The sequence below is a fragment of the Neodiprion virginianus genome, chromosome 3, assembly GCF_021901495.1.
Source record: "Neodiprion virginianus isolate iyNeoVirg1 chromosome 3, iyNeoVirg1.1, whole genome shotgun sequence".
NCBI classification, from domain to species: domain Eukaryota; kingdom Metazoa; phylum Arthropoda; class Insecta; order Hymenoptera; family Diprionidae; genus Neodiprion; species Neodiprion virginianus.
The window spans coordinates 26,467,326-26,494,466 of record NC_060879.1 but is presented as its reverse complement, the minus strand read 5'-3'; the positions used below and the strand labels follow the sequence as shown (position 1 = coordinate 26,494,466).

The 27,141-nt window shown below is 42.7% G+C and overlaps 1 protein-coding gene across 16 annotated transcripts in view; it reads right to left on the bottom strand.

Moving 5' to 3' along the window:
- LOC124301459 (CUGBP Elav-like family member 4) overlaps positions 1–27,141 on the bottom strand; it is a 540,326-nt gene that overhangs the window by 35,217 nt on the left and 477,968 nt on the right. For 13 of the 16 annotated variants that reach the window (XM_046756542.1, XM_046756535.1, XM_046756538.1 and 10 more), the window contains one exon: positions 19,126–19,251. In XM_046756542.1, coding sequence (XP_046612498.1) covers positions 19,126–19,251 — 126 coding nt within the window. Of the gene's footprint in view, positions 1–19,125; positions 19,252–22,271; positions 22,363–27,141 lie in introns of those variants that run through there. The other 3 variants (XM_046756548.1, XM_046756549.1, XM_046756551.1) reach the window with 2 other exon arrangements.

The following is a 27,141-nucleotide window of genomic DNA, read 5'->3' as shown; positions in this document are numbered from 1 at the left end:
AAGAAATTACCAAGCTTCAGTCTTTTTAGTGGTTGTACCGGGTCTTTCCAATTCCGGGATTCTAATCCTCAGTAATTACTTTTTCTTCCCCAGAATCCGAGGTTTGGCACGGTTTTACGATGTCAACGCGACGTGGACTTATGAGGGAATGATCCCACCAAATGCGACTCTCAAGCCGGCTGCAAGCTACGCATTATAGTCGAAGACTTTCGATTATCAAATGAACATAGGTCCGAGTGCTTTTGCGCGGTCGTCGATTTGTACCAGTTTACAACCGCTTTACAACGAAGAGAAAATCTTTGAAGTAACGAAATTGCGATATTGAAACTAGCAAATTCTTGATCACGAATTAAACTTTTGACAGTCGAAAATGGCTGAAAATGCTTTTGTGCAGGTACCTAATTTTATCGTATCATTAAAATATGGCAACCTTACGAGAGGCATTACCCTCACGGAAAAAAACCCCAATTCGGGTGTAAATTCGTACCCCTAACTTTCTTCTTATGGGAAATCAGCATTATCTATGAGTTGGGGGTACGAATTCACACCCAAGTTGGGGGTTTTTTTTTGTGAGGGTAAAGTCGTAATGTTCACTCTCACGATTTGCTTATATTAGTTGAATTGCGGTCATTAGTTGATCGGCCGGTAAACTCGGCCCTTCGCAAGTTCCTGGCCAAGCGAACAATGCCTCGTCCTTTAAGATGTTTGCGATTGCACAAACGAGTTGATAAAGTAAAGTCCAGTTCCCAGCTGCTGCCAATTTGACGCGTGACATAATTACCACTGACGGGAAGGTTTGGTCGGTAAATAGAAAGTGTCAGGGCAAGTGTTGCACGTTCGGTACAAAAGGCGAGCCGCTAATGCGAGATGTTCGTGTTTGGAAATGCGTAACTCGGAAGTTTTCATGTAATATCAGCTCAATGCCCGTTAACCGGATGCGGACTTTCTCACGTACCTGATAGTTTTTGTTCCTTGATGCGCCCGTAGGACTTCGGGCCGCGCGCGAATGATTTATTAGAAATTTGTTCGGTAAGGGGTCGCGTGACCCTCTTTTCGTCGCAGGGTAAGTAAAGGGGATGAATTAGTCGCGTTTAGCTGCATTCGTGGTCGGTGAAACTTTCACCCCTGATGACGCAACCTGATAATCCAGTTAGTTTAATCCCGGAATTTTTCATCCACACGACGGCGTCGATTTGCTCTCTGCATCGCGGGCCGCACGCAGGACTCGCGAATCGAAAGGCCGGAGGATAATAGTTAATCCAAAAATCAACCGCATCACCGCCATAGTTCTGAGATACCTGAGCCAAGTTTCGATCCCGAATCAAACTTTGTTCCGATCGGGCGAAACTTTTGAGCCGTTTACCCTCTCCGATCTCGCAGGAACTGCGAAGGACGGAGACGGGAAAACTATAAGCGAGAGCCGCGATGAAGAAATTAAGCTGACTTAGCGGGCTGAGCAATTTTCCTGATAGGTATATATAACCGGCGAACAGACCGGATGTATGCGGGGTCGGTTGGTTTTGGTACAGCGGCGCAAACGAGGGTTGCCCGTCGGTGAAATTCTCGAAAAGTGATAATTTCATTCAAAGCGTTATTCTTTATTTAATCGGCGGGTGGTGGATAAAGTGAAAAAAAAAAAGTTGAACCGAAATACGCTAATCCGCTTAAAATGCGAAGCCTTTTTAAACTAACGAGCCTGACGTTTGAATTTTTCCGTTTTACCTTTTGGTTTTTTACTTTTCGATTTTTCAGTCCCTTCTTTCCCCGCTGCTCCGCTCACTAGCCTCCCCGTTTTTCCCCGGGAAATCCGGCAAAGGGAAACTCGTCGAAACAAAGGGGGAGAAGGTACGAAACCAAAGGAATCTGAGGCAGTTCCTATACGTCGAGAGTTTATACTTCGGGAGCTCGATTTTCAATCGACAGGAATTTAATCAGTTCGTTGCTCCGCAGGATAGAGGTAAGGGATGAAAGAAAAAGAGAACTCAGAAAATACCTAAGGAAAAAGTCCTCAGTTTTGGGGGGTGGCGAACGAACAGACACATATACCTACCTAACCAGCAGCCGCACGGCGGGGGATAACGCGGCGAAAAGGGAAATCAATGCGGTGAATGGGCGCCTGTCACATACTATCGGAACCCTGCACTGTCACTGCGAGATATGGGAAAGATTCGGGGAGGCTGCAAGCCGAGGGTGAATTGCGGACAGGGTTTTGCAGGGCGCCATTGCGGCAGGCACGTCACGAATATCTCGTATTCGGATACGGATCGAAGGGCGGACGGGATCCGCAGGAATCAGTAACGCGAATGACGTCGATAAATAGGCGCTATTATGGAGGTAATTGGTTTCGGAGTGCGAATCGCGCGACGACCATTGCAGCACTTTCGGCGACGGGCGATATTATCGTAAACCGAATCCTCCTCCTCCTCCTACACCTCCCCCTCCTACTCTCAGGCAAATTGCCCAACTCCTTGATTATCCTGTCGCAAAAGTCACTCCCGGTAATTCGAAGGATTTGCAATTCTCAAACTCCAGTTTCGGCCGTTACGTTACGCTGCCCTTCTCTCAAAGCGCGGTTTCATTTCGCACACCCACATTGGACTCCCTTCAATTCCACCAAACCAAGTTTCCTCTATATTATACAACGGGGACGAAAATTACACTCGAGAAAAAGAAGAAGAAATAAAAATCCTCGCTGATGATGCTGATTATTAAATTATATGGATGTGAACATTCGTAAGACGATTTTCTCTCGTTTTTTATAGAAACTTGATTTTTATTCAAATATCTTCTGTATTTGGTCAATTTTTTTTACTTCAAGTACTGTTTATGAAAGGTGAACAAGCGAAGAGCAAAACGTTTCATCAAATACTGCAGGCGACATTTCGTCAACCGTCAGGGTTTTCATATATTTTTGCCTTATACGTGAATATAAAAAACGATTTCATTACGATGTTGTGGTCTGAACTCAGCCGCAGAAGAAAAACAAACCGGAATTAACTTTCTCTGTACATCGCAGATCCGAAATATGTAAAATAACAGGATGTAATCCGCCGTTAAAGATTGCTTATGAGCAGAAAATGTTAATTTATTTAAGACTGCAATAAAGTTGAGTTAGGAACGATAGATAAAAGTAACGCAAAAGAAATGCACGTGATAAGAGAATAATAAAAAGTTAAAAACGATCGCAATATCACAGAAAAAAATGCTTGATTTTCATCGAGGCAAGTAAGTTTATTTCGATCGATGAATTTTCAGCCTACCCACTTGAATCTTATATTCTACGAACAAATTCGACAACTGAATCATTCGAACCTCCTTTTCTTGTTGTTTTTGATTTCGCCGATTAGATTAGTGTTTAGGTTGAGGTGAGCGGGAAGTAACCGAAGAATGTTGTTCAGTATAATTTATTTGCGCCGTACAAAGTTTCGCGGCCGAAGGGCGACCTGCCTGGTTGGTGATCAGAGCCGAAGTGATAAGACTAGCCGCGCCCCTCACGCGTCTCGCTATTTTTCCCCCACCACCGCGCCGCTGGCCTAAAAGGCCTGCTGGTAGGGCCCGACGCGCCTTCGGCGGTCGCTTTCCAAAGTTTTCTCTCTCGCTCGCTCCTACGTTCGCCCGCCGATCGGCCCCGGATCGGTCTTGCGACCTCCTCGTGCCGTTTAGGGTGACCTGCATGGACTTGAGAAAAACGAATTTCCCGGGAGGTCACTCCCTGAAGCTGAATTGGCGTTACGTACTCGATGACACATGTCATGTGTTCGAGCACGTTCGTGGGCGAGCGTCGAACCGCGAGAGAGACGCGCAACCTTTTCGGTCGCTCAAATCCACTAATTTTGGAATGACTATCCGTCATTCTCGGAGCCAGAACTTTATTCTTCTGGCTCTTGCGCAATCAGACCTGTCGCCTTTTCGCCTCAACAATTGCCATTATTTTAATTTTCGCAAATTAACATATACATCAGATGCTGATATAGTTTCCAATAACTATTCTATGCGATATAGTAACATTAATGCTCGCTCGTAATAGAGTTGTCGCCTATGATATTTCGCGTTATATCGTGTTACATTTCAACTTACAAACTTAACATAACAATCTTTCATCGTAACCAATTAAACTTATCGTAACATAAACATAATTATCCAAACCAGCTTACTAGATCTCTACCCTTCCCAGCGCCCTTGTATTGAAATACAACGAGCATGATAATAGCGCCTAAAGCGGCCAATCCTTGATTTATCGGCGACGACAATAAATTAATGACGACAATAAGAAATTAAACTTTAAATATTCTTCCAACTTAAACCTGAATCATTCTAACCGAGTGATCGAGATCAGCCCGAGAACAGCCGCATCTTCGCGTTTTCACCGTAGCACAAATTTTATTTAGAAACGCGATAATTGCGGGGTAAATGAACAAAATCGAAAATTGTCAGAATTTTTTTTTCTCATCTCTACGTTTTTAACAATTAGTATCGATGGAAATTAGGGTTGATTGGAAGATCGCGTCTACTTTGGGGTTTATTAGATTGCAAATAACTTGATTTGACTAAGCTGTATTTAATAAAATGTAAATAGAATAACCAATTGTGGTTAGTATTTGTGTTCATCAAAGTACCTTCACGGAAAAGAGACCTTAATTTCGGTATAAATTAGCACTTTAAATTTTTTCCTTATGGAAATTCAGCATTATAGGATGAGTTGGGGGTGCGAATTCATACCTAGGTTGGTGTTTTTTTCCATGAGGGTACAAATTGGAGGCAAAATATATTTTCTCATCGTTAGTAGTTAGAATTATAAGTATGGGAGACCGGGGCACGATGGCCCCCCCTAAGTCGCTAATTATTTTTTGTACCTTTTGAGCACCAGGTACGCGTTGCCTTGATATATCTCGAAAAAATTTATCATTATTTTGCAGTAATTGACAGACAAAAAAAAAAAAAAATGTCCGAAGCACGATGGATCCCTTCTAAAAAATGACAAAACAAAATCTCATTTGGCAAATTTTTAATGGGTGTCTAAAACCTATACATATTGATAGTGTAAAAACGAAGTTTTCGATTCTAAGACATCGTGACCCTTTTACCTACGAACTAGCTGCCTGAACGAATAGTTACAAATAGGTTTGCATATTGCACGCGCGGCGGATAAAAGCAATATTATATACAAGCGGCATTTGGTGTAATAATATAGGATTTAGAAAGCATTGAAATTATCGAAACTATACGAAGTGGTCAAAAGTGTGGAAGAAAGAAGTGGGCGGAGTTGTCGTTCGGTTAAATATTTAATGACTTCACAAACTGGGTCGTCGCGTAGTTCTAATGGCAGTGGCGTTGAGTGGCGATGGCGATGGCGACGGCGATGGCTGCGGAGGTTCGACGGGGTGGCAGGGTGCCGGGGCTGCCCAGAGATAGACCCTCGCTTTATTGTTTATTAAAATGGCGGCGATAAAATGCGTCATTCTAACGATACGACCATAGTTATTTTATATTAAGCGAGGCCTGTACTAAACGTGGCTACGTGACGCGGGAACGAATTGGGGCATTTCCTCAATGCTCCTTTTTTCCCTCCCTGGCAGCGAATTTTAACAAGATAGCTCCCGCCGCTGCCGGCAGGTAGCTTAACGTATAGCTTATATACCGACGTAGTGCGACTGTTTTATGCGTGCCCGTCACACGGTTGGTCCCAAACTTACAACTGATTTATTCTCGAACAGCTCGGTCCCATTCTCCCAAAAATATCGGCGAGATGAAATTAGCGCGCAATAATAACACTTTGAAAAAAAAAAACTAAACCGAAAGTATTCGCCCCAATGTAAAAAAACGTATGATTACGACGTTGTTGTAACCAGATACTTCAATTTCGAGTTGAAATTTCTCCAAGTTCCTAAAATTTTGAGAGTTTGGAAGGGAAGTCGTCACAGGTATTCCTGGGTCACTTGTCGTCGCCTTTTCGCGTTCTAACGTTAATGCTTGTTTAGGGCCGCCTGATTTAGCACCGGGAATTAAAAACACAATTTCCGGCCTCGCTTCCCGGTGCTCGCCAGCCGCATTTTACGCGCTGGAACGTGCCTAATAGAATTATCGCGCAATCACGGTGGCTGCCGGCCCGGCGGTCCCGTCTACCCCGCTTCGACGCGACGGCGTAAATTCATAATTTTTATTTTTCCCCTTTTTTTCAACTTGCTGATTTTTTATTCTTTTTTTTCCATTATTCATCCTCGCCGAGCTGCGTTTACACTTTCCGCAGAAATTAAACGAACAACCATTGATACTCGAGGAACGTTCTTGAAATAATTGCATCAACGTAAAAAAATTTGGTAGGACCTTGTCACAGCTGTTTATGACGAGGCGCATGCGATTTTAATGTTCAGCTAAAATCTGCACTCACTATGTTTTTTCAACATGTATTAATTCCCACAGGTATTATCGTGCGAACTTATTTTTTTCAAGCGGTTATCACTAAATTGTATACGAAGTGAAGTGATCGAGTTTTAACGTAATCAAAAATAATTCTATTCATGCGTTTTTGTTCGACCTGAAAATGCAAGCTCGAAAAGCAAGAGCGATGAAATTTTTATCATTTGATTTATGTATTTTGCATTAAAAAAAACCAGCTCGCGTAATTGATAACCAACAACTTGAATACTGGCGGGCTTAACCGCGTATATAAGCGCTTATTGCACAGCATCATCGAGCGGAATTACAAAAATTTTACGCTGTGCAGTTTGGTTCGTTTATTTTTAATTAAGTGAAACATAACGAGAGTTTTTCTCCACCGACGCTTAAAGCGGGAAATCATCTCAGACCTAAGATTGAAGCCACAGCATTTGACATCATAATTATTTTATCACGCGGCGAGATTTCAGACATTTCTTCCTTTACGATAATTATGATTTTATTTGTTTATTAATTATGACATGTGATTACGACATATGATTTTTCTGATTTTTTTTCAGATTTTAGAAAGTAAGTTTTATCTTCCAGTTTTTAAATCATATTTCAGATAGGCCTGGTCGAAAAATTTTGAATAAACTTGTGAATGCGTTTTTTGTCATGTACTTTCATACAAAAAATTATAAAGCCAATCTGAGACATCGGCATAGAATCTTGATCGCGATGTCATGGAATGCCCCATGTATATTTGAACTTTGAATGTGTAGCTATCAGCTGCTTTTTCAGCTAACTTTTTGGATGAATTTGACCATTCTCCCCGTTTGATTGAAACCGATTAAACAAAAGATCAAAAAAAAAAAAAAAAAAGTAAGACGATGTGGTGATTTCCCGACTGGAATTACAATTATGCGTCGCACGTTATAAAAAGCTTTTCAAATAATCGATGAAAACGGAGCCATGCAATGAACAAAGAAAGGATACCAGCGATTGAAATCATTTTCGCATTGGCGCGACGGCGTTCATCAAATTGGAAATCAATGCGGCAAACGCCGAAGTAACGTTACAAATATTAATTGAATTCTCCTTGTTTTTTTGTTCATACGGGTAGAATGACTTGACTGGAAACGTATGAGCCGTCGATAAATGCGAATGAAGTAAAAAAGTGATAGTAGAATTGTGCAGAAAGCGAAGAATCATGAAGCGCGGGGAATTTTTCTGCCTATTTTTTCTCTCCTGTCTCTGCTCTCTATTTTTTCATTTTCCCCTTGTTTTTTTCTCAATCTTTCCTCTCTCTTCCCCCCCCCCCTCCCCCCTCTGCCCTTCTCTCATCTAACGTACTTGAAAAACCGGGGTGCATGCTAATACGGCCGGGTTTTCTTTTGAGGTGGAATTTTCCATGGAGATGAGACCCCATCGGGATGTAGGCTCCGAGCTTTCATCCCCACGGGCAAAGGGGGGAAGAAAATCCGACCACGCACTCAGCTTGTTCTCCTTTCTTATATGCGTACGCCATAATAAAGGAACTAAGAAAGGCTAAGTCCCAAAATCCCGAATGCAGCATCTCCGTCGCGTCAATCAAGGAAACAAGTTCGTCTCATGTTGTTCCACGCATTACGTCCGAGTCGATGTCGTTTCCGGGTTTGTTATTGACACTTTTTCCCACCCTTCTTTACCCGGGCGAAATAAACACGAGCAAATTATCGTCGCCTGGTCCTTCCACCTCTGCAGATCAGGGTATCGAAGGATGCTAAGTCCTCGCCTCGCGGAAAAGGGGAAGAAAATAAAGGGAGCAAGGGAGGGGGAGAAAAGAGAGACTCGTTAATCCGTTGCGCCCCAACAAGCCTTGGAAGAGACAAATGTGGATAAAATTCGGACATTTGTTTCAACGACACTGGCAGCGCCCCCCAGCCGCGTTATCCTTGTTCGCGCGATGCTCCAAGGGGTGAAATTCATGTGTTTCAACCCTACGCGGTTCGTCCTCGAACACCGAGGTCTGCGTGGGTGGAAACGTCATACCCGCACACGTCTGCACCGTAGATACGCACATCCGTCCCGACTTTGACAATCAAACCCCTTTCGTACACGATAATCCAATCAGCCGTGTCCTGCGATTTGCATCTCGTAACCCCCGCCCTCCACACCCTCCACCACCTACTCGGGCCAATTAAAACCGTTTCGATGGTCAGTAATTGGGAGTTTACGTCGGTCGAACGGCGCCTAAATCTCTGTGGGTACAACTGTAAAATCCATTGCCGCGTTTCATCGCCCAAAATCCAGAGACGACCATTTGATTCGGTACAAGAAACGGTTCGGAATCAACTTGGAGGTAATATTAAAGGAAATTGAAAAATTTTGCTCCAGCATTTTCGGCTTGAAAGATATTTTTATGGTTTTTGTTTACAAGACTCTGCAAAGTTTTAAGAAATTTTCACATAACTTTCGAGTGGATTTGTGAAAGAAAATTACTGCAGACAATTTTTTTTTTTTTTCACTCCAATCAATTCATGGGAATTTTTGGAAAGCAAGTAGCAAAAGTAAAGATTCTTCAAGAAACACGACATTACTCGAGAAAATTCTGTAAACGGTGAAAAAAATTAATTTTTCGCAGCATGTTTCGAAATTACCATATTGATCACAAAATTTTAGAAATATTTTTGCGGAAATTTTTGCTTGAGATAAAATTGGAGGGAAGAATTGTCGGTGCGATATCGTGAGCTTCGCCCTACGGGGATCATGGACACGACAGATTCAGTTAAGCACGCAAGCTAGCAGCTCGTGCAAGTTTTATAGAAGGGTGACGGGGGTTTTTCAGCGGCCGTTAGGGCGCCGTCGACGGGGTAAAAAACGTCCTTTAAACGAAACGTCCAAGGACTGGTAAATGCCTCCATTACCTTTTAGCCCTGCAGGGGGTTCATCCGCACACACGCGTTATATACTATACTTCTGGGAGGGTGGGGAGGCAGTTTTAACATCCCGTTGTTCGCTCTTCAGCTTATGCGTCATACGATGGGCATAACCGCTTGGTCACGTAATGCAGCAAATTAGGTACTTGTTTCGCGTAATGTTCCTAAGCATTTGTTTTATTTTTTTTTTTTTTGTTGTTGTCACCGGATACTCGAATGGATGAACGCCATCGGCAATTACGAAAAATAATGATCTAGCTGACGAATATCAATGAATTTAATCCGAACCGTGGAACGAACTTCGGGTCGTTAATTTCATCCACCTTTCACCTCATCTAGCGATTTACTCATGACTTTGACGGGTTGATTGCAAATTTTTTTGATTGACAAAATTATCCACTTTCGTGAATAATCAGTCTTGGCGCGACGCGTTGTTTGCCTGCTAAACGACACCGCTTTCCACTATCTTCGATTACACATGCACGGGACTCGTGGCGGGATGTCATCGATTATTTCGATAATCACCGGTACTGGAAAATTACTGATTCGCTGATGTGATACACGTATTCACCCCGACGAATCATCCCCTTCCACTGTTATTAAATTGCTCAGTCATTGTTCATTTAACGTTGTCATGTTATTTGCACGTTGTCGATTTTTATCAACAGTTTTTGTGGAGAGGAAATTTGTCAATGACTGAATATTCACAAAGAACTTTAACGTTGTTATTCTGTAGTATGCATTAAAAGATGTATTTGCTTTTTAACCTTATCATTCGTAAAATAGTGATTTGTAATTTCGGATTCTGTTTTATCACGACATTACGTACTTGTATCAAATTAATCACGTATTCCGATAAATCGGATGAAATACTAATGGAAAAAAATCAGACCCTAGTTCAATTCTTGAATACATAGAAAGTTTAACAAACGGAATAAGACTTCGTACTGAAACAGTTGGATTCAATTTGAACCCGTGAAACAGGGAGCAACAACTTTGAAGCTATACAAAGGCTTTCAAGACAGTTTTCAGTACCCATTTACAGAAGAAAAGAGGCTTACGCAATCCAGTCAAATGGATCGGGAGTGTTCCCACAGGTTGTTTTTCACATCTTTGGGGTCAGAAAATTGTCACGCCTTACTTACCAAACGTAAAATAAATAAGAAATTGAAACTTATCTGTGTCCTAAATATGTGACCGATTAAAAAAAAAAAAAAAAAACAAATAAATATCAAAATTGAATTCTGAATTTTCGCATTATTAATATCCTGACTCTATTATTCCCGGCCTGAAAAACAGGTCAGAGAATCAATTTATTAACTCGAACTTGTACGAAGCAGACGATGTCACGCATCGTTCGAAAATTGCAGATAAATTCTTCCGTCATACTGCGTGTGTTCGAAAACCATGAGTATATATTATATATTCAGTGTCATTTGACGCGGACTGATTTCAATGTAGTGAAATTCCCTCGAGTTTGAATGATCCCGACATCCATGCGCACATCCACGTACAGGATGTGTTTTTGGTCCCCCAAGCCGACGGCGAGTATAACCCGTTGAGAGGGGCAACCGCAGCGGCATTTGATAACGTGCGGCAGTCGCGACGATGCGGACGCGGAATGGGTAATGCGCGAATGCAAAGGTTTATGGGCAATACCGCGTATTTATGGTTGATGCGACAGGAGCAGAAGGGGGCGAAAGCCAGCGAGATGTGCGTCGGTGGATATAAACTGCGTATTTTTGCGATCTGGCGCGATGACTGCCCGACGGATTTGGATGTCGGCTACGTAACGCTTCTATTCGGTTCAAGCCATTCGCTGAAAGCTGAGCCATCGAACCTGGCACGGCGTATAGAGACGACGTCGACGACGACGGTAATCGTATTAATATATTGGACTCGTAAATCTCTACCACCGGCCACAATGCCCCTCATACCGGAATGGGGAGGCTTTTCTCCCCGGGAGATGACGTAACTTCCGGGGAGCCTAATATTAAGTGCAACGTACGACGTCGCGAAGAAAGGAGGCGGCCATCCTTGCCCCGTTGTCTCCGAAACCGGGGCGCTCCAAAATACACCCGATTATTTTACCCCCTACATATATTACCAAGTAACGTTATACTCCCAGCTTAATATCGAGTTACCGATTCAACGCCCAAGGCCATTACCTACTCTGGAACGCCATGGATTTCTCTGATAAGCTATGCGTTGTAGAAAAATTCGACAGAGTCTCAGGGATTAGACCTTACCTCTCTAGACGCGAACGGTTGATTCTTTTTTTTTTTTGTCATCCTATAAATTTACGTCCTCCAAAGATTCTTCCAAATTTTTTCACTTTCTGGATTCGATAACGACAGAACGTGGTTCAGCCAGCTTGTATAAATATATTTGCCAAATTTAGATTGAAAAAAGTACACATAATGACAGTATCAAATAATGATGACAATAGTAATAATGATAATAATAATAGTAACGACTGATGCCACTGAATTTCGCTTCGAATATGGTAAACTTATCTCCATAGATTCATTTGATTGATAAAAATAATAACCATCAAATGGTATCGATCAAGAGGAAATGGATGTTCGACAGTAATGATAGTATGAGTCATTTTTTCTCACGTTGATAAGAATCCAATTATAAGATACAAAAATTCTGAAATAACTAATGCATCGTCACTTGGGTCATTAAAACCATCTACAGGTATATGTGTATACCTAAAAATAAATTGATTCAAGACAATAGCAACGTCATGCCTCAGAATTCATATAATTATATTTGCAGGAAAATCGTAAACATATCCAGTAATTCGTATATAGTTGTATAGTTTCTTCCAAGAGCAGATAAGCTCGTAATGGAATAACACGAGGTCGCGTAAGGTGCCCATTACTCACTATCGGAACGGCCCATCTCCGGGATTCTATATACGTGGGTATATCATTACCCTTTTACACACGTAAATCCATCGCGTCGTACTTAACGCAAGAAAAATGTTTGTTGTTTTTTTTTTTTTTTTTTTTTGATTTGATCATTTCTTACATCTTAGGTTGATTCAACACGGTTTAAGTCGGAGAGCATTTTTTTATTCTCGTTACAATAATTAGAGTTAGATAGAATATCGTTTGCACTGACGAAGGGTACGTGTAATAAATCCTTAAAACGCGTACCGTTAATCCGAAAGTTGGAGTAATAAATGGAGGCAAAAGCATTCGGGGGGAAGCATTGCGCACGGTTTCGATGGCGGCGTTAAGGGCTCGGGGAATCTATTGCGTCCATATTTTGGATGCCGCAATACTAAATCAGGTTGAGCAGACGAGAAGGGTATCGAACGGGGTTGCAGGGGGGGGGGGGGCTGCTATCGAAAATCCAAAGGCCAAAATATATCAAGGTATAAATCATGTTTCCCCGAGGTTGTAGGATGAAAACGAGAGCGTCCTGTCATCCTCGTACGTCCTATATGACGTATTCATTAATCGCTTAGCTCCTAAATCCCTCACGCAGCTGGTCTCGAAATGTTTCCGTCCATATACACGCACACGGCATATACCTAAAAACGTATATACATATTGTATATCGGAGAGTAATACGAGTCGAACGAGAGAAACTGGTGGGTTGAGGAGGGAGGGAGGGAGGGGGGGGGGGCAAGGAAACGGGGGAAACGAGGAAACGAGGATGGACAACGGGCGCGGGACGACGGGTCCTCGGGGAGAGGATTAGGACCGACATATTGAGAGCTTCTACCAGAAGCACCCTCTGTTAAGCGGACCGTACTGCGGAGTGTGGACCGGTACCTACCGGCGAACTACACACCCTTACCCCCCATGGACAGTGGTTTATATCTACGTGCGCTGGTCTCTGCGAGTCCTCGGGGTGCGCCAACGCACACAAAGGCTTGACGGGTAGGGTGTGCATCCCCTTCGAGTGCAAAACATATTCCCTCCCCATCCCCACCCCACCACCCTCCGGCAAACGTTCTGCTACGTTTCGATATCACTGCGGTGTGGCGGCGACCGCACCTACCTGCTACACTAAAAATACTGCAAAGAATTAACAAGCGCTACGCACCTTTTTCCTGTACGACAGAAGAATTCGCGATGTGGCTCATTGGGATACGCTGCGGTGAATCATTTGTTACTTAGTTCAGGTTCAGGATGAGTTTGAAACTGACTGAATAATAACTTATCATTACAGCGCGGATGATGTATATTCACAGTAGGGTATGAATAGCAAGGGTGTTTTTTTTTAATGGATTTAAACTTTTTTGCTCAAGACAAAGTCTAAACGTTAGTTTTTGCTAAAATTTTTTTCCTCAAGTCTGAAAGGTTTTTCTTTATGAAAAATAGACTTATATAGTGTAGTATGGGTTTGACAGTTCAACTTGGTTTCTCTTTGATGTAAATAATAACATTTTTTGTTTCCAATTAGAAAAAAAGATTCTAATATACTTTGATAGAATTTTTTCTACGATAACAATAATGTTTAGACCCTGTTCCGCAAAAAAAAAGTATATCGTCTTTATCTGAAATACAGTATTTGTTCGTCTAAAAAACGGGTGAAGCAAATATTTTACTTTAGCTTTTCTAGCGTAGAAGAAAATCCTTTCACCGGATCATGTCCACGGGGAGAAATAATCGATTTGTCATATTTCTCGGCACGGGTGTCTTTCCTGCACACGTGACCCGCATTGATACGTACCGATCCATAAATATCCATCATCCTTTATTACCGATAGGTGCGGCTTAGTGACAGCCTCGTGCCATCGGCCACCTTACACCGTTCGCAATGCGATAAAAATTTATTTTCATTTATTCGCTCAAGCATTATTCTCTCATCGTTTTTATTATTCACCTCGTTCATTTTTCGAAAGCATGCAACGCGATAGCTGCGCCGATGATTCCGGGCAACTTGTGACACGTGGTTGCGAATAATGGAGTGTCCGTAGGTATATTCGCGCCGGTCCGACAGAGGCGCGTTAATATTATACTTTAGGGGAGGATTGCTTTGAAAGTCGGTCGCAGTAAGAGGTAGGGAGAATTCAGCATTGTTCCGGCAAGCTTTTCCGCGACCATTTATACCGCGCGCCGCCCTCGCTATCTGGCCGGCAGCCATATCCTCCTCTCTCCACCCTCTTTTCCGGTACACCTTTAACTCCCGGAGAAGCTGCACCCGTGCAGCACATTGCGAACGATGGCGAGAAACACTCGGGACTTATTTCGAATAACGTTTCGTTCCATTATTCATAAACATTTCGTAATCTCCTTAGCTTGAGGAATTGCAGTTCACCTCATCTAGGAAATTATATTGTATTATGAGGAGCAATACTTGCGCGCGAAAATTGGACGATCTTTCCCGACGAGGATTCCAGCGCTTTGAACCTCCTCGAGTCGCTGTGTCAGGATAACGGAGATAACTAGGTCACAATAATTCGCTGCACCCTTATGTACGTGATTCATTGTCTCTCGCATTCCTTCGCCGTCCAATTCGCCGCGCGGGAAATAAGTCACGTCCACTTTTCCGAAACCTTTCAAGATACTAAGGTTCCACTCACAGCTCGGAAGGGTTTATACTTCCCTCCCCCTCCCGTCGTCGGACCGTGCCGGAGGGAAGGAAAATAATAATTGCTCGGCCGCGAAACGTGATTTCACGTGGGTATATCCTCTTCTCTTCACACGCTTCTCTGCGCTCATTTCTCGCGAGGCCGTAAAGAACATTGATATCGATTTTACCCGAGGCGTGTTTATCCACTTTATCGGCTCTTGTATCAATCAACTTTGTATCGCACGGAATTCTCTGACGAATTGGTTAGTCGTAATTGTCTTACAGGATTTACGTTGGGATGAGGATATCAGACCATAAATAAATGAAATGCATATTGAAATCCATCGTACGCGCAAAAGTTGAGTAATTAACTGATTGGCACGCATCGGTGTAATCGAATGTCACTGCTTCTGTTGAACGTACGCAGAAAAAAATCACAGTCATAACTTGTGCATGCACGCACAAACTTGAACTCTGTAAGCTTGTCTACAAGTTGCAAAGTATAACAATGACTGCGGCTTTACTGTATTTTTATTCGATTTCACGAAAGCGTTGTATATTCACGGTGTACCTTTTCTTTCATCCAGTCTTGAAATAACTTACCGTCATTTCAGAGAAACCCAAGTCCATGAACTTTGCATAGTCGTTTCTGTGATATACGATCGTTTTACTCGGTATTCAGCTGACACCAGAATTCAGACTTTTTCAAACACCCATTCCGTACATACGGAATAGATACACAAAATTTCAGAAATTCGAGAGAATTTTCAAAAATCTTTACTTCTCAAATAAATAATCTGAGTTTCATATCCGGTTTTGCTGTCTTTGTTCACCATAGCAAGAAATTTTTGTAATTGATTTGTACAAGTTTGACAGGATGTAAAATGAAACGCATTTTTCTTTGCCTTTTTTCGTCTCCCGTGAATTTTTTAAAATGTGCAACTCATATCGTTATATAACGCGGTTCTAGTCGCGCTGCTGCATGCGATAAGAAAAGACGAAACGAACCACGATGCCGTTTGGGTTAAGTAAATGCGTGTACAAAGCCTTACCACAAGAAATTCCGACTCGTTTGATATTCTCAGGAGCACGATGAAGCACAATACTGGAAAAATCCTGCGGAACCACATTCGGTGATAGTTCCCTGACGAAACTAATTGAAAATTTGCCAACGCGTGTCGAGTGGCTTCGAGTCATCGAGGAAACGCACAAGAGCGGATAAATGAGGATGCGAAGTGCTCGTTCGCATATCGCTAAGCCTGCGTCATTCGTAGGTCGCGTCTGTTCCGGCTCGTCCTCCACACCTCGGCAATATGGCTCCTGATCCTGGCCCTAGAAGTGATCTCTCTATTACAGGCTGGATTAGCTGGTTATGAAACTTGCCGCAGACGGCTCACTCACTCGCTGTATACGTAGAGCGAAAACTGGCGCCCTGATGAACTCTATCCAGAAAGTTTCGCCTACGCGTCAAGGAAACCGGCGACCTCCGTGCCTCGAGCCGCTATTACGACGATGGGGTTGAATTCTACTTAGTCTGATGTCAAAACATCTCGCCGAAATTTGTTCAACAATTATGCATTGTGAGATTGTAATTTGCACTGATTTTATGCGATGTGTTTATTGGAGTGTGGAGTCTAGTTTGTAAGGATTCAAATATAATCACAAACGAGTAACAGCAACGGGATTGTAAAACATTAATACGGAACGAATGCTGGATTCTTGATTTTAAGGCTGACGAAGAGACCTCAATGTACATTATTGAAAGTATTCGAGTACCTATCTTGTTTGTATAATATCAAGTTGATTCGAATTTGCGTAATCTTATTCCAAATAAGAGATGTTCGTACAACAGATCTTGCAACGAACGTGTCGACGAAAGGTTTGTAAAAAAATGAACGGACTCAAATTAAATATGCGTAAACTGTATATATTGTTTTAGATATTGATTTATGGCGAAATTTCGAATAGCAAAAGTTCTCTGAGGTTTAAAAAAATTGGAAGACAATAGGGATGCTCGATAGTTTCTACGCGATACAAGAAACATCTTCACAAATATACGTGGGAATTTTTCGCCATTGGGGATAATTGGAAAATTGAAATTCTTCGTGGACGTGCAACGAGATACCTCGGTAACTTTTTACGAGTTGCGCAGTGTATATTCCATCTATACGGCATTCGGATGATAGCGCGAGATCAGCCCCCTCGTTTCTCTGTACTAGTTCACTTTGTTCGCGCGATTTTAATCAAAGAGCCGAAAGGCAAGCGAAACACTCTTTGAGGGTTTCAGGCGGCAGGGCGACGTTCTTGGCTGAAACGACAAGATGCGTCTTTCTGCCCAATGGATCGCCCGCCACGTTGCCATCTACGGCTCCGAATCAAAATCTTATTAACTGTTGAAAGTGAGTTTCGCTTGAAAGTGGAATTTAATTACATTCGCGCCTCACTCCCTCCCCACCCCCCCGCGACCCTCCCATTTTCTCCCCACCTCCGATCGTTACTTTCAGTAGTCCACCCAATTTCCACCCTTCTGTTACTCGCAGGCCTCATTTCTGAATAAAAATATTCAAATTACTGCTTTGGCCGGCGAAAATTATTGAGCCTCCGTCTCTACCAATCTCCGCTTTTCACCCTCGGGGCAACCCGTAAGGTCGAAATTATTTCGCTTTCACGCCGATACTTCATGTTATTTACCCCATCTTTGTCTCTCTCTCTCTCTTTTTGGTGCGTGTAGGTATATCAGGGTGTTTCAGAAAAAAATAATTCACAATTTTCCACCGTGGCACCCCTTACAGAGTTTGTTTTTTTCACTTTTTTGCACATTTTTTTAAATTGCGAATCAACACGTTGTAGCACTTCAATCATTATTTCTTTCCTGACATTTAGTGGAACGCTGTTCTTTAGACAAACCTATCTCTTTTTATCTAAAAAACAAGATTTTTTACGAAGAGCCATTGTGGAAAATCACAAATTATTTTTTTCTGAATCACCCCAATGTTTGAATACGTATGTATCGTATATCCGTCTCATGTGCGGTTTGCACTATCGCGCCGGTATTACTCCTCTCATTCATCCAAGTTTATGACGCTCCAAAGCTTTTGGTGTATAGATTGCTTCTCCTACTTTCTTCGAAGGTGATTTTCTTTTCTGACCAGCGAGATTATGTACTCTCTCTATTTCTAAACCTGTTTCAGTACACTATGTTCTCATTCTCCCGTGGTTTCGCACGTACGAATTGTTTCAATGTTTGCCACAAAACTACGAAAACGAAGTATTCACCGATCGATGGATGACACAAATTTGACGTTTCATATAAATTATTCGCAACAAGACTGCAGCTTTACGGAAAGGAAACATTTTCTCCGTGAAACTTCCAAACCATTTCCTATAAAGTAAAAATACAAAATTGGTTTTCCGTCGTCGTGGTATACTCAAAAAGAAACTAAGGGTAATCAAATCTAAACAGTGAAAGTGAATGAGAATTCGCATTCTCTCCGGCAAAGATTCTTATCCAAAGCGTTTCGTTGCGTCGGTTTCCTCGTAAATACTGTAGCCCATTGATTCTTTCCATTACTTATCACGTGAAACAATTCGACATCTCGGTGCAGCGCCAGAGAATTTCGGAGACACGTTGGCACCGCGGAATACCGAATCGGTTGTATTGAAAATCCAGTCCATGGTATCATTATTAATCCTGCAAGGTGCTAGCGACGTGGGGGCTCTAATGGATACACAAATAACTAGTGGAACTCGCCGGGGTTCGCGGGCAGGCAGGCAGCGCCCTAGGGTGCAGGGGACTTCGCCGGGACTTCGTTGGGGGTGGGATTGAGGCTCGAAGGAGGCCTCGGAGGGATTACGGTCCGCGCTCCAAAATTACTTGTGACTCAGGCCCGCCGAATCTGACCCCCGCACCGCCTCCGTGCTGCCTGCCTGCCTGGAGTTGCCCCACATACACGCTGCACCCTCCTCATCGGCTCGCCCCGGGGTCGTACACATGTCGAGTAAATATATACCTGGGCATGTACGCCGCGTTTGGAACGAAGGTCTGTAAGAAGCATTGCATCGCGTCACGTATCGTATCATATCAGGTATCTTTGTACATGGATTTGGATTATCGAGCCCTCGGCGAATGTAAAATGAGGAAGCTTGTTGTTTTCATTCTTATTATTATTTTTATTACTGTTTTCAATTGATTTTCAATCACACGCAGGCAATCGAATCGGTTCCTTTGATGTTCGCCGAACGATTATAGCGGTTGATTTAACGCGAGGAGGAGAAATGTTGAGGTACTCACCTTTGCTGGTGCCGTCTGGTCCTCGGAGAATCGTGCACTCTTCTATTGTACCAAATGCCGCGAACAACTGTCTGATATCCTCTTCTGTCTGTTGCTTGCTTAGCATTCCCACGAACAGCTTTCTGTCTGCATCCCGTAGCCGTGTCGAATGGGGGTGGGTAGTGGTGGTGTTTTTTAAGGAAAAGAAAAGAAAAGAGAAATACTTTAGTCACGTATAGTACGTCGGGAAACCAAATATCATCCATTAAGAAAAACCTTGCGGCTAACACCGACAACAACAAAGTTACACGTTTTACATCAGCATCCACCATCCTAATATACATATATATAATAAATGTGTGTATATATATATATATATATATATATAAATATATATATATGTATATACGTAGCATCAAATCATATTTATGCATATATGTACATATTACGTCTGTGCTAACGCTGGGCTGAGACATTCGTACAGGGGACTCGATACGTTCAAGGTGTCCGATTGTGCAACGCGAGGCTGGGGTCAACGTTTGGCATGCTGAACCGTTTGGACATTGTTGTGAAATTGAAACGGCGGATCGCGCATATATCGATGTTTAACATACCTACGCTGCGATGAAGTGTAGAGTAATTTGGATGAAAGAATTGCAAAGTGATACCAGCACGCTGCACGAATAACAATAATTACAAAATTCAAGCGAGTTGACAAAGTGAAAAAACATGGGAACACAAAGGGTTGATCCGTCCGTTAGCCCAAAGCGTCGCGTTACTTTTGGAGCGGGGTCGAGTTTTTATGCTTGGCAAGAAAATAAATAAATAAATAAATAAATAAATAAATCAACAGAGAAATAAAAAATAAAAGGAGCATTGAAAAACATTATTTCAAACGAAACTTTTCTTCCGTTACCAATTTTTTCTCGCCACTTTACACGTAGTTTGTTTTCGATCGGAATGAAATATCAATGGCAAACAGCTTAAATATTGTATACTGTGATTCGCGAAATTTTCTACGATATTATCTGCAATAATGTGACAATGTGTGAGAAAGAAAAAGCGATGCTCCTCGCCCCCGCGTTACGACGAATATACCTTGAACGAGAATTCCAAACACGGTGCACAAGCCACATATTTGTTGGGGTTACACGCCATTTAAATATTTAAAACAGCATCATCACAATAAATGCTTACAATCAGCGCACTGCAGCTATTTCTAACTTGTGCACAGAGCAATAGTATAATAAGTAGATAATATAAGATTGACTGAAATACAGTGAAAATTCACATTATTCATATTAATTCTTGACGTTGCGTTATTATAACACGTCACGGTTTCGAGGCGATAATGTTTCAAATTATGTTACGTTACCAGGTAAAGATATACTTGAAATTTATCATCTGCCATTTCGCTAAGCATAATTTGGGCCTGATTGTTGGTTGCTGTACGTATAACAACGTTTTCTGTATGCGTGTGTGCATAAATATACATAGCAAGTATGCATATGCACACGCAAGTCACGTGTGTGTGAAAAATAATATACGAATTCAAATATACGATTAAATGACTCATGATCACCGGGCGTTACCGATAATAACAATGATGATATTAATGATGTGTGTAAATTCATGTTATATAACCGCTTTTCACCGAAGCTTAGAAATATCTGCACTGGGTTACGTTATTACGACTAACAAGGTTGAGGGGACTGGGGGAAGTATCACAAAATCACGTCTAGGTAATACAATAAGAAATTGAACTCACACCATAATCAGAAAAATATTTACAGATGCATGTATATATGTATATATATACACACGTATTTATACGAATATATATAAATATATAAAAAAAAACATCGACAACGGTACAACACATTGAACGATCGAGCGACTATATAATATGTGGTATGTATATGGTCACATCTGCAAAAAGGGACTATGTAAATAAATGATTAAGTAGCAACCATCATCAATATAGCAATTAAACGTGAAATAACCAATGTGAAAGGGCTGTGGGGGGGGGGGGGGGCGGGGGTGGAGGTGAGAAAGAGAAACAGTAGCAAAATATTTGATATTTGTGGGGTGGGATATATTCGTTGCGTGAGTCGTGACGTTGAGTAGACGCTCTTAACGAAAGAATATGAGAAGAACAAAAAATACGGAGAATATGGTCAGAATGGAATGGAGAGGTGAAAAAGAAGACGACAGGAAAGAGCTTTACTTCGTAGAAAGCCTGTATTGGGCTCGCTTCGTCCCGAATCGGACTCGCTGATTTATTTCTGAATCTTGAAAAGTGAAAAGTTTTTTTTTGTAATTAATTTGCATGTACCTATATGTACAAATAAGAGCGTCTACTTACATCGGAGCGTTACGAGGCATATATAATTATAACGAAATAACAGTAATTTAATAAACAGGGTAAAAACACGAACGACAGTTTTACGGCTACACGAGTCAGTCACGCACGTGGCACGTACAACACTTCTAATATGATTGGCACACGGACGTGACAGTATATAGAAATATAGAAATGGACGATCGGTGATTGGAGTGGGATGATGGGGTGGGGGGAAGAAGGGGATGATGATAATGATGATGATGATGATACACACGCGGTATGTAGATATTAGATCGAACACCACCGATTAACACGAGTGAGTTATTATACGTTGACGAGATGATGATTGAACGTTTCTGACGAGCTGCAAGCAAGTGGTAGTCATCGGTTGGTAACGCGCGTCGCCCATCGATCTTGACTGTGTACAACGGAATTGAATGAAGTTTTTTTTCTTCACTTTTCTTCTTTCATCGCGGCGAGAAAAGCAAATGACGAAAATGAGAAATTTTTCACTTCTCTTCGCGTGATGTAAAAATCACGGTGAAGAGAGTTTTAGATGTGAACTTTCGAATCCGCGATATCAGCAACGTCGTTGATGGGGGGAATCGTTATGAGGGGGAGGGAGGGGGGAGGGGAGAGGGTCCCGGGATTTGAAGAGTTGAGGTGGGAAATTAGCGATTAGCGAATGAAACTCTGCAGCAAACTGTGCTGGCCGAGTCACCGGTGATGGCGTGATGAGGGAAGAAAGTTCTTTTTTCATTTTGTAGAGAAGTAGAATAGAAGTCTGGAAGGAAGCTAGCTATCTCCTGGAAGTCGAAGTTACCTTCAGCAGCCGCCACTGGTGCCTCCTACTTCCAGAAGATTGCACTGGCGCTCCCGTCGTCCATCATGCACTCTGTAATACAGAACAGAAACAAAGATGGCATTGTGCCCATAAACCAGGTCATCATCATCAACGTACGGTGTGGGTGTCTGTCGGTGATAAAAAAGAAAATAATTAATTTCACAGAAATGAGAGAAACAGAAACGAATAAATAAATAAATTAACATAGCATGTATAGTATATCGATGCAGATCACTCAAAATTAGCGGTATGTTATATGAACAATCTACAGAAGTATGCCTCGTCAGAATCGTCAAGAATCATCTCTCGTTTAATTCACATTCGTAAATGGTATGAATTTCTCACTGTAATCAATATTTCTCTGGTACTTTTATACTTTCATTTTAATGTACAGTGCGAGATATTTCTTCGAGTATTCCATTCGTTCATCGGGTATAGGTAATATATTATTGTAATCTAACGATCGTTGTAATGCAGTTCATGTTCTTTAATTGAATCACTAGAAAAAAAAAGGATCGTTCGAATCAAACATATATTTTCCATCAGGAGCTAAATTTTATTTAATTTTACCAAATATATCGTTATCTCGACGAAAAATTATCACGGCGGTAACAATATACATTGTTTCGCTATCCATAATGAATTATTTTGATTCTCCAACAATTCTTTTCTCTCAGTGTAGAAATCTCGGATAGAGGAAATTCGTCCGAGTAAGGGAGGTAAGGTACCTGGACAACAAGTGCAACTTTTCGCTAATATCGTGGGCGCGTTGACTCTGCGAAATACGGGAAACCTCCCAATCTTGGGGCTATCCTTGCAAAATACAAAGGGGATTAAAATAATCAGATAACAACGCTACAATTGGCAACTAGATTCGTAAGTATTTTTCACCGCAAGCGGGTCGCTTCCAGCATCTGATTCGAAGTGATGGCAGCCGTCGTGGTAAGACGCGAGCCGCGACGCGCTTACTCGCGATTTTTAAATCGAGCGAGAAATAGCGAGAAGGGTTAAAAAGTGGGCTAAATTTCAGCCGTTTCAATTTCAGGCAAAAGTAGACCGAACCTCCCTCTTTCTCTCTCTCTCTCTCTCTCTCTCTGCAGAATTGACGTCTCGAAACACGGGGTTGGTTCTGTTTCCAGCACTCCCGGCGGGCTGGTTCAACGCGCGTGTAATAAGGCATTTAAGGAGAAGTGGCCGAGGCGAGGCGGAGACCCCGTATGTAGGTGACGCGACGAGGGGCGCCGTCGACGTCGTCAGGGCAGCTCCGGGCTCTGGGGCGCATTTAAGGATTTGTCTCGGGAAATTAGATTCTTGGCCCACTTGCGCACGGCCCCAGGATCCGGGGCACGGACCTCGGTTTTCGTCGCCTATTGTCCCGCCGAGACGAGGAATTCGACTTCCGCCTCGCGGTGGAGCGCTAACAGGCCTCCACCCCCCAGGTTCGACAAAAATTAACCCCCAGCGCGCCGGAATTATAACGACTCTCATGCCTCGGTCCCCGTCTTGAAACGAACTTTTCGGTTTCTATTCCGCGAGATGGTGGCAAACGTTCCCCCGCGACTCGCTTCACGAGGCACAAACTTCCGACGACGGTGTTTTGCCATCCTTAACCCGAATTACCGTGTAATTTACTTCCGGAACTAATTCGCGTCGTCAGATTCGGGGCTTCCATTATTTTAGTAATTTTTTTTTTCATTTCTTTTATCATGCCAGTGATTACCTGGAAGTTCACCGATCAATATTATTATTATTAATATCGACGTGATTCGATGGCCCGATTAGGTAAAAAATTCTTCTGCAGAATCAATGACTTTTTCTTTACACTCACGAACCTGACAGACAATCCGTTTTTCTTCGAATTAGATTTTCGTCCTTGTGATAAATTAATCTGTTCAGCCAGAAGGATGATCATATATTGCGTCAAATAATTTGTGATTAATGCATGAATTTCTTATCTTAATCAAAAAAATTTACCATAACAGATTCAGTAAGACTGTACGACTGAATATCATGTTCGAAAAAAATCTTCACTAAAAATAATCAGACTTCTATAGTTGAATAATTATTGGAATATTCTAATACTCTTGCGTGTAATTTTTAGAATCACTCGTTGGAAATTTCCGTCTCCGTTAAAAAGGAAGAGTAAAATATTTCAGTTGCCAATTTTATCTTTGCTAAACACAGCCCCGACGTATGAATAAATAAATAACTATAGAGGGGAAGCAAATAGGTTCTTAATCATGGTAAATGATGACTTGTGAACAAAGTTTTAATGAGCAGCGTTATATGGAACGCTTTACGAGGTGTATGTGTACAAGGTGTACAATGAAGAATTTGAAAAGAGTGAATAAAAACTATGTCGACGGACCGTGCCGAACTTTTAAGAGCAGCGCCCGGCCCAAGGAACAAAGCGTCTTCAAACCACTTACTTAATCACGCCGAATAATAATACTTTGTTTATCGAAGTAGCGGTGATGAAAAATTAACCCCCGGGAAATTATCTCGTCCTGCACGAGCGCCTCGAGTTGCGTGGTTGTTCCCTTGTTCATTCTCTCTTTCTCTCTCTCTCTCTCTCTTTCCCTCCCTCCCTCTACCTCTGAGTTTGAGGAAACTTTTAAGCGAGTTAACGCATGTCGAATAGACCGCAAGGGTGGAGCTGGGCGAAACGAAGAAGAGCCGGTCGGTTAACGGCAAGCAATTTACAGAGAAACGCATTTAATATTTAAGTCAGCACTTTCCCGTTCGTGCGGCCGGTGAAAACTCGAATTCGGTCGGGGAGATGCGGGAAAGAAGGGTGTACGCGTGTATAGCCGACGAGGAAGCGAAAGAGGCTCGAATTTCACGATCAAAATCACCGTCACCGCCAAGACTTTCCTTTCGAAACCCTCCTCCCCCGGCTTCTCTTTTTTTCACTTCCGATCTTTTCACGAAGCGGTATACATTTTCCATCCCCACATATGCAGCGTTATAGATATATAGTCAAGGGCTCGCGATCGTAATTCTTCGACGTCAGCCGAGCCTATCGAGACATGTAATTGAGGGCGAGACCCCGAAGATATTCGATTTATGCATTTTCCGGGAAAAATCTTTGTAACTCGATCCAAACGTTATCCCGATAGTGAAGTTGGCCCTGGCGGAGGTGGGCGAAGGTAGGGCGATGTGATAGTGCGATACCGTGGGATACGCGTTTATCTGGAGCAGGCGAACGGCTGCGAGGGGGTGGAGGGGACGCGGAGTCGGGGCCCGAAGGGAGGTAGGAGCAAGGTGGAGCCAAGGTGGTTTCGCCGAGGGATCGAAACTTATCTACTTGCTCAACTGGTGCCGCTACATCGTCGGCCTCTCAAACTCTCGATCTCTCTCTCTCTCTCTTTCTCTCGCTCTCCTCGTCCGATTGAACGCGAATTGCCATAGCGGCGCGAGAGCCGTGAGTTAGTCCGAAACTTGGCGAGATACGCATTTCTTGAATCCACGGGGGTTTTATCAATGCACAATTAACTCCGAGCAAAGAACCTCGCCTTCGTGGCTCGTTCGAAATCCCGCGGGAAAGAACAAGAAAAGTAAGTGGGAAGGTATGAAACACGAAAAAGAGATAAAGGAGCGAGCGTATTCCCGTGATCGGGAAAAAAAGGAAACAGGGAGAACTTCACCTGTTTCTTTTTCATCTTTTTTTTCTTTTTCTCTTCATTGTCCGACTCGGCGGAGGGAACCACCGACCGACTGACGCGTGGCGGTTGAGTATATCTATGATAACCACGGTATGGCCGCAGCCCCTGACGCAGAAGAGGCTGCGCAGCGAAGATAAGACCGCGAGCTGATACTTTTCGTGGGCTTTAGCACCGTTCGAATGGAAGCGCCCAGCAGCAGAAGCAGCGAACCCGGGGGTGAAGGGCGAGCCGGGTTTCCTGAACCGAACCGTGACGTCACCAGGGGCAAGACAAAGGTGGAAAGTTCCCCGAATGTTGGGTTTGGATGTGAAGCCTTAGGGCGCGCAATGAAATATATTTGTATACATTACCCTGGCAGCTATTCTAAAACAATTCTACAGCTCTGCTTTCTCTCTATATCTCTCAAGTTTCCCCCTCGAGCTATCAGACAGATAGTGGCAAGAAATTTGGCTGGAAGAAAAAAGTGTCAAGTCGGGGAAACAGCGCGGCAAGATGCAGCCTCGGCCATCAGTAACAGCTCCACCCCATCCCGACAGACATTAAAGATAACGTAGAGACCCCTTAACGCGTTGCAATTAAAATTTGATCTAGCCTTTGTATTACTAATAGGCCATTACTCCGGGGAGTTAAGTTGCCTTAAAGTGTCTCCGCGGCGAGTGGGATCTATAAATGACGTAATTAAGTGGCACGAGGGTCCAAGATGGTCCGTAGAGGGCAACCTTTATTGGGGAAAAAGCCTACAGCCTCCGACTCGGGAAACAATGAAGCCATCCGAAGGGAAGAATAGAATAAAACACGTTTTCCAGTAAGCTCGTCGAAAAAGGGTTCACCGAAATTTCTCTCTTCCTTCCACTTTCGTTTTTTTTTTTCTTTTTTCCTTTTTCTCAACGCTCGGGTTCAAGGGTCTTTCCAAGCGGACTTTTCGGAGATATCGACGCTGCTGAAATTAGGTCCCCGTATAACACACGATAGCTTGACTTCCTGCGCGACCCACTCTTACAGGATTGAAATCGGAGCCAGTAGTTGACACAATTATTTATTTTTACCCCAATCAATTTGCAATTTACTGAAATCGGTGTCAATTCACAAAACACAGTGATTGATTCTGCGATGATCAAACCAACTGCCAACAACGACGAAATCGTAACTGTCAGTCGACAGTGCAAAGTGTTATAAAATATGTA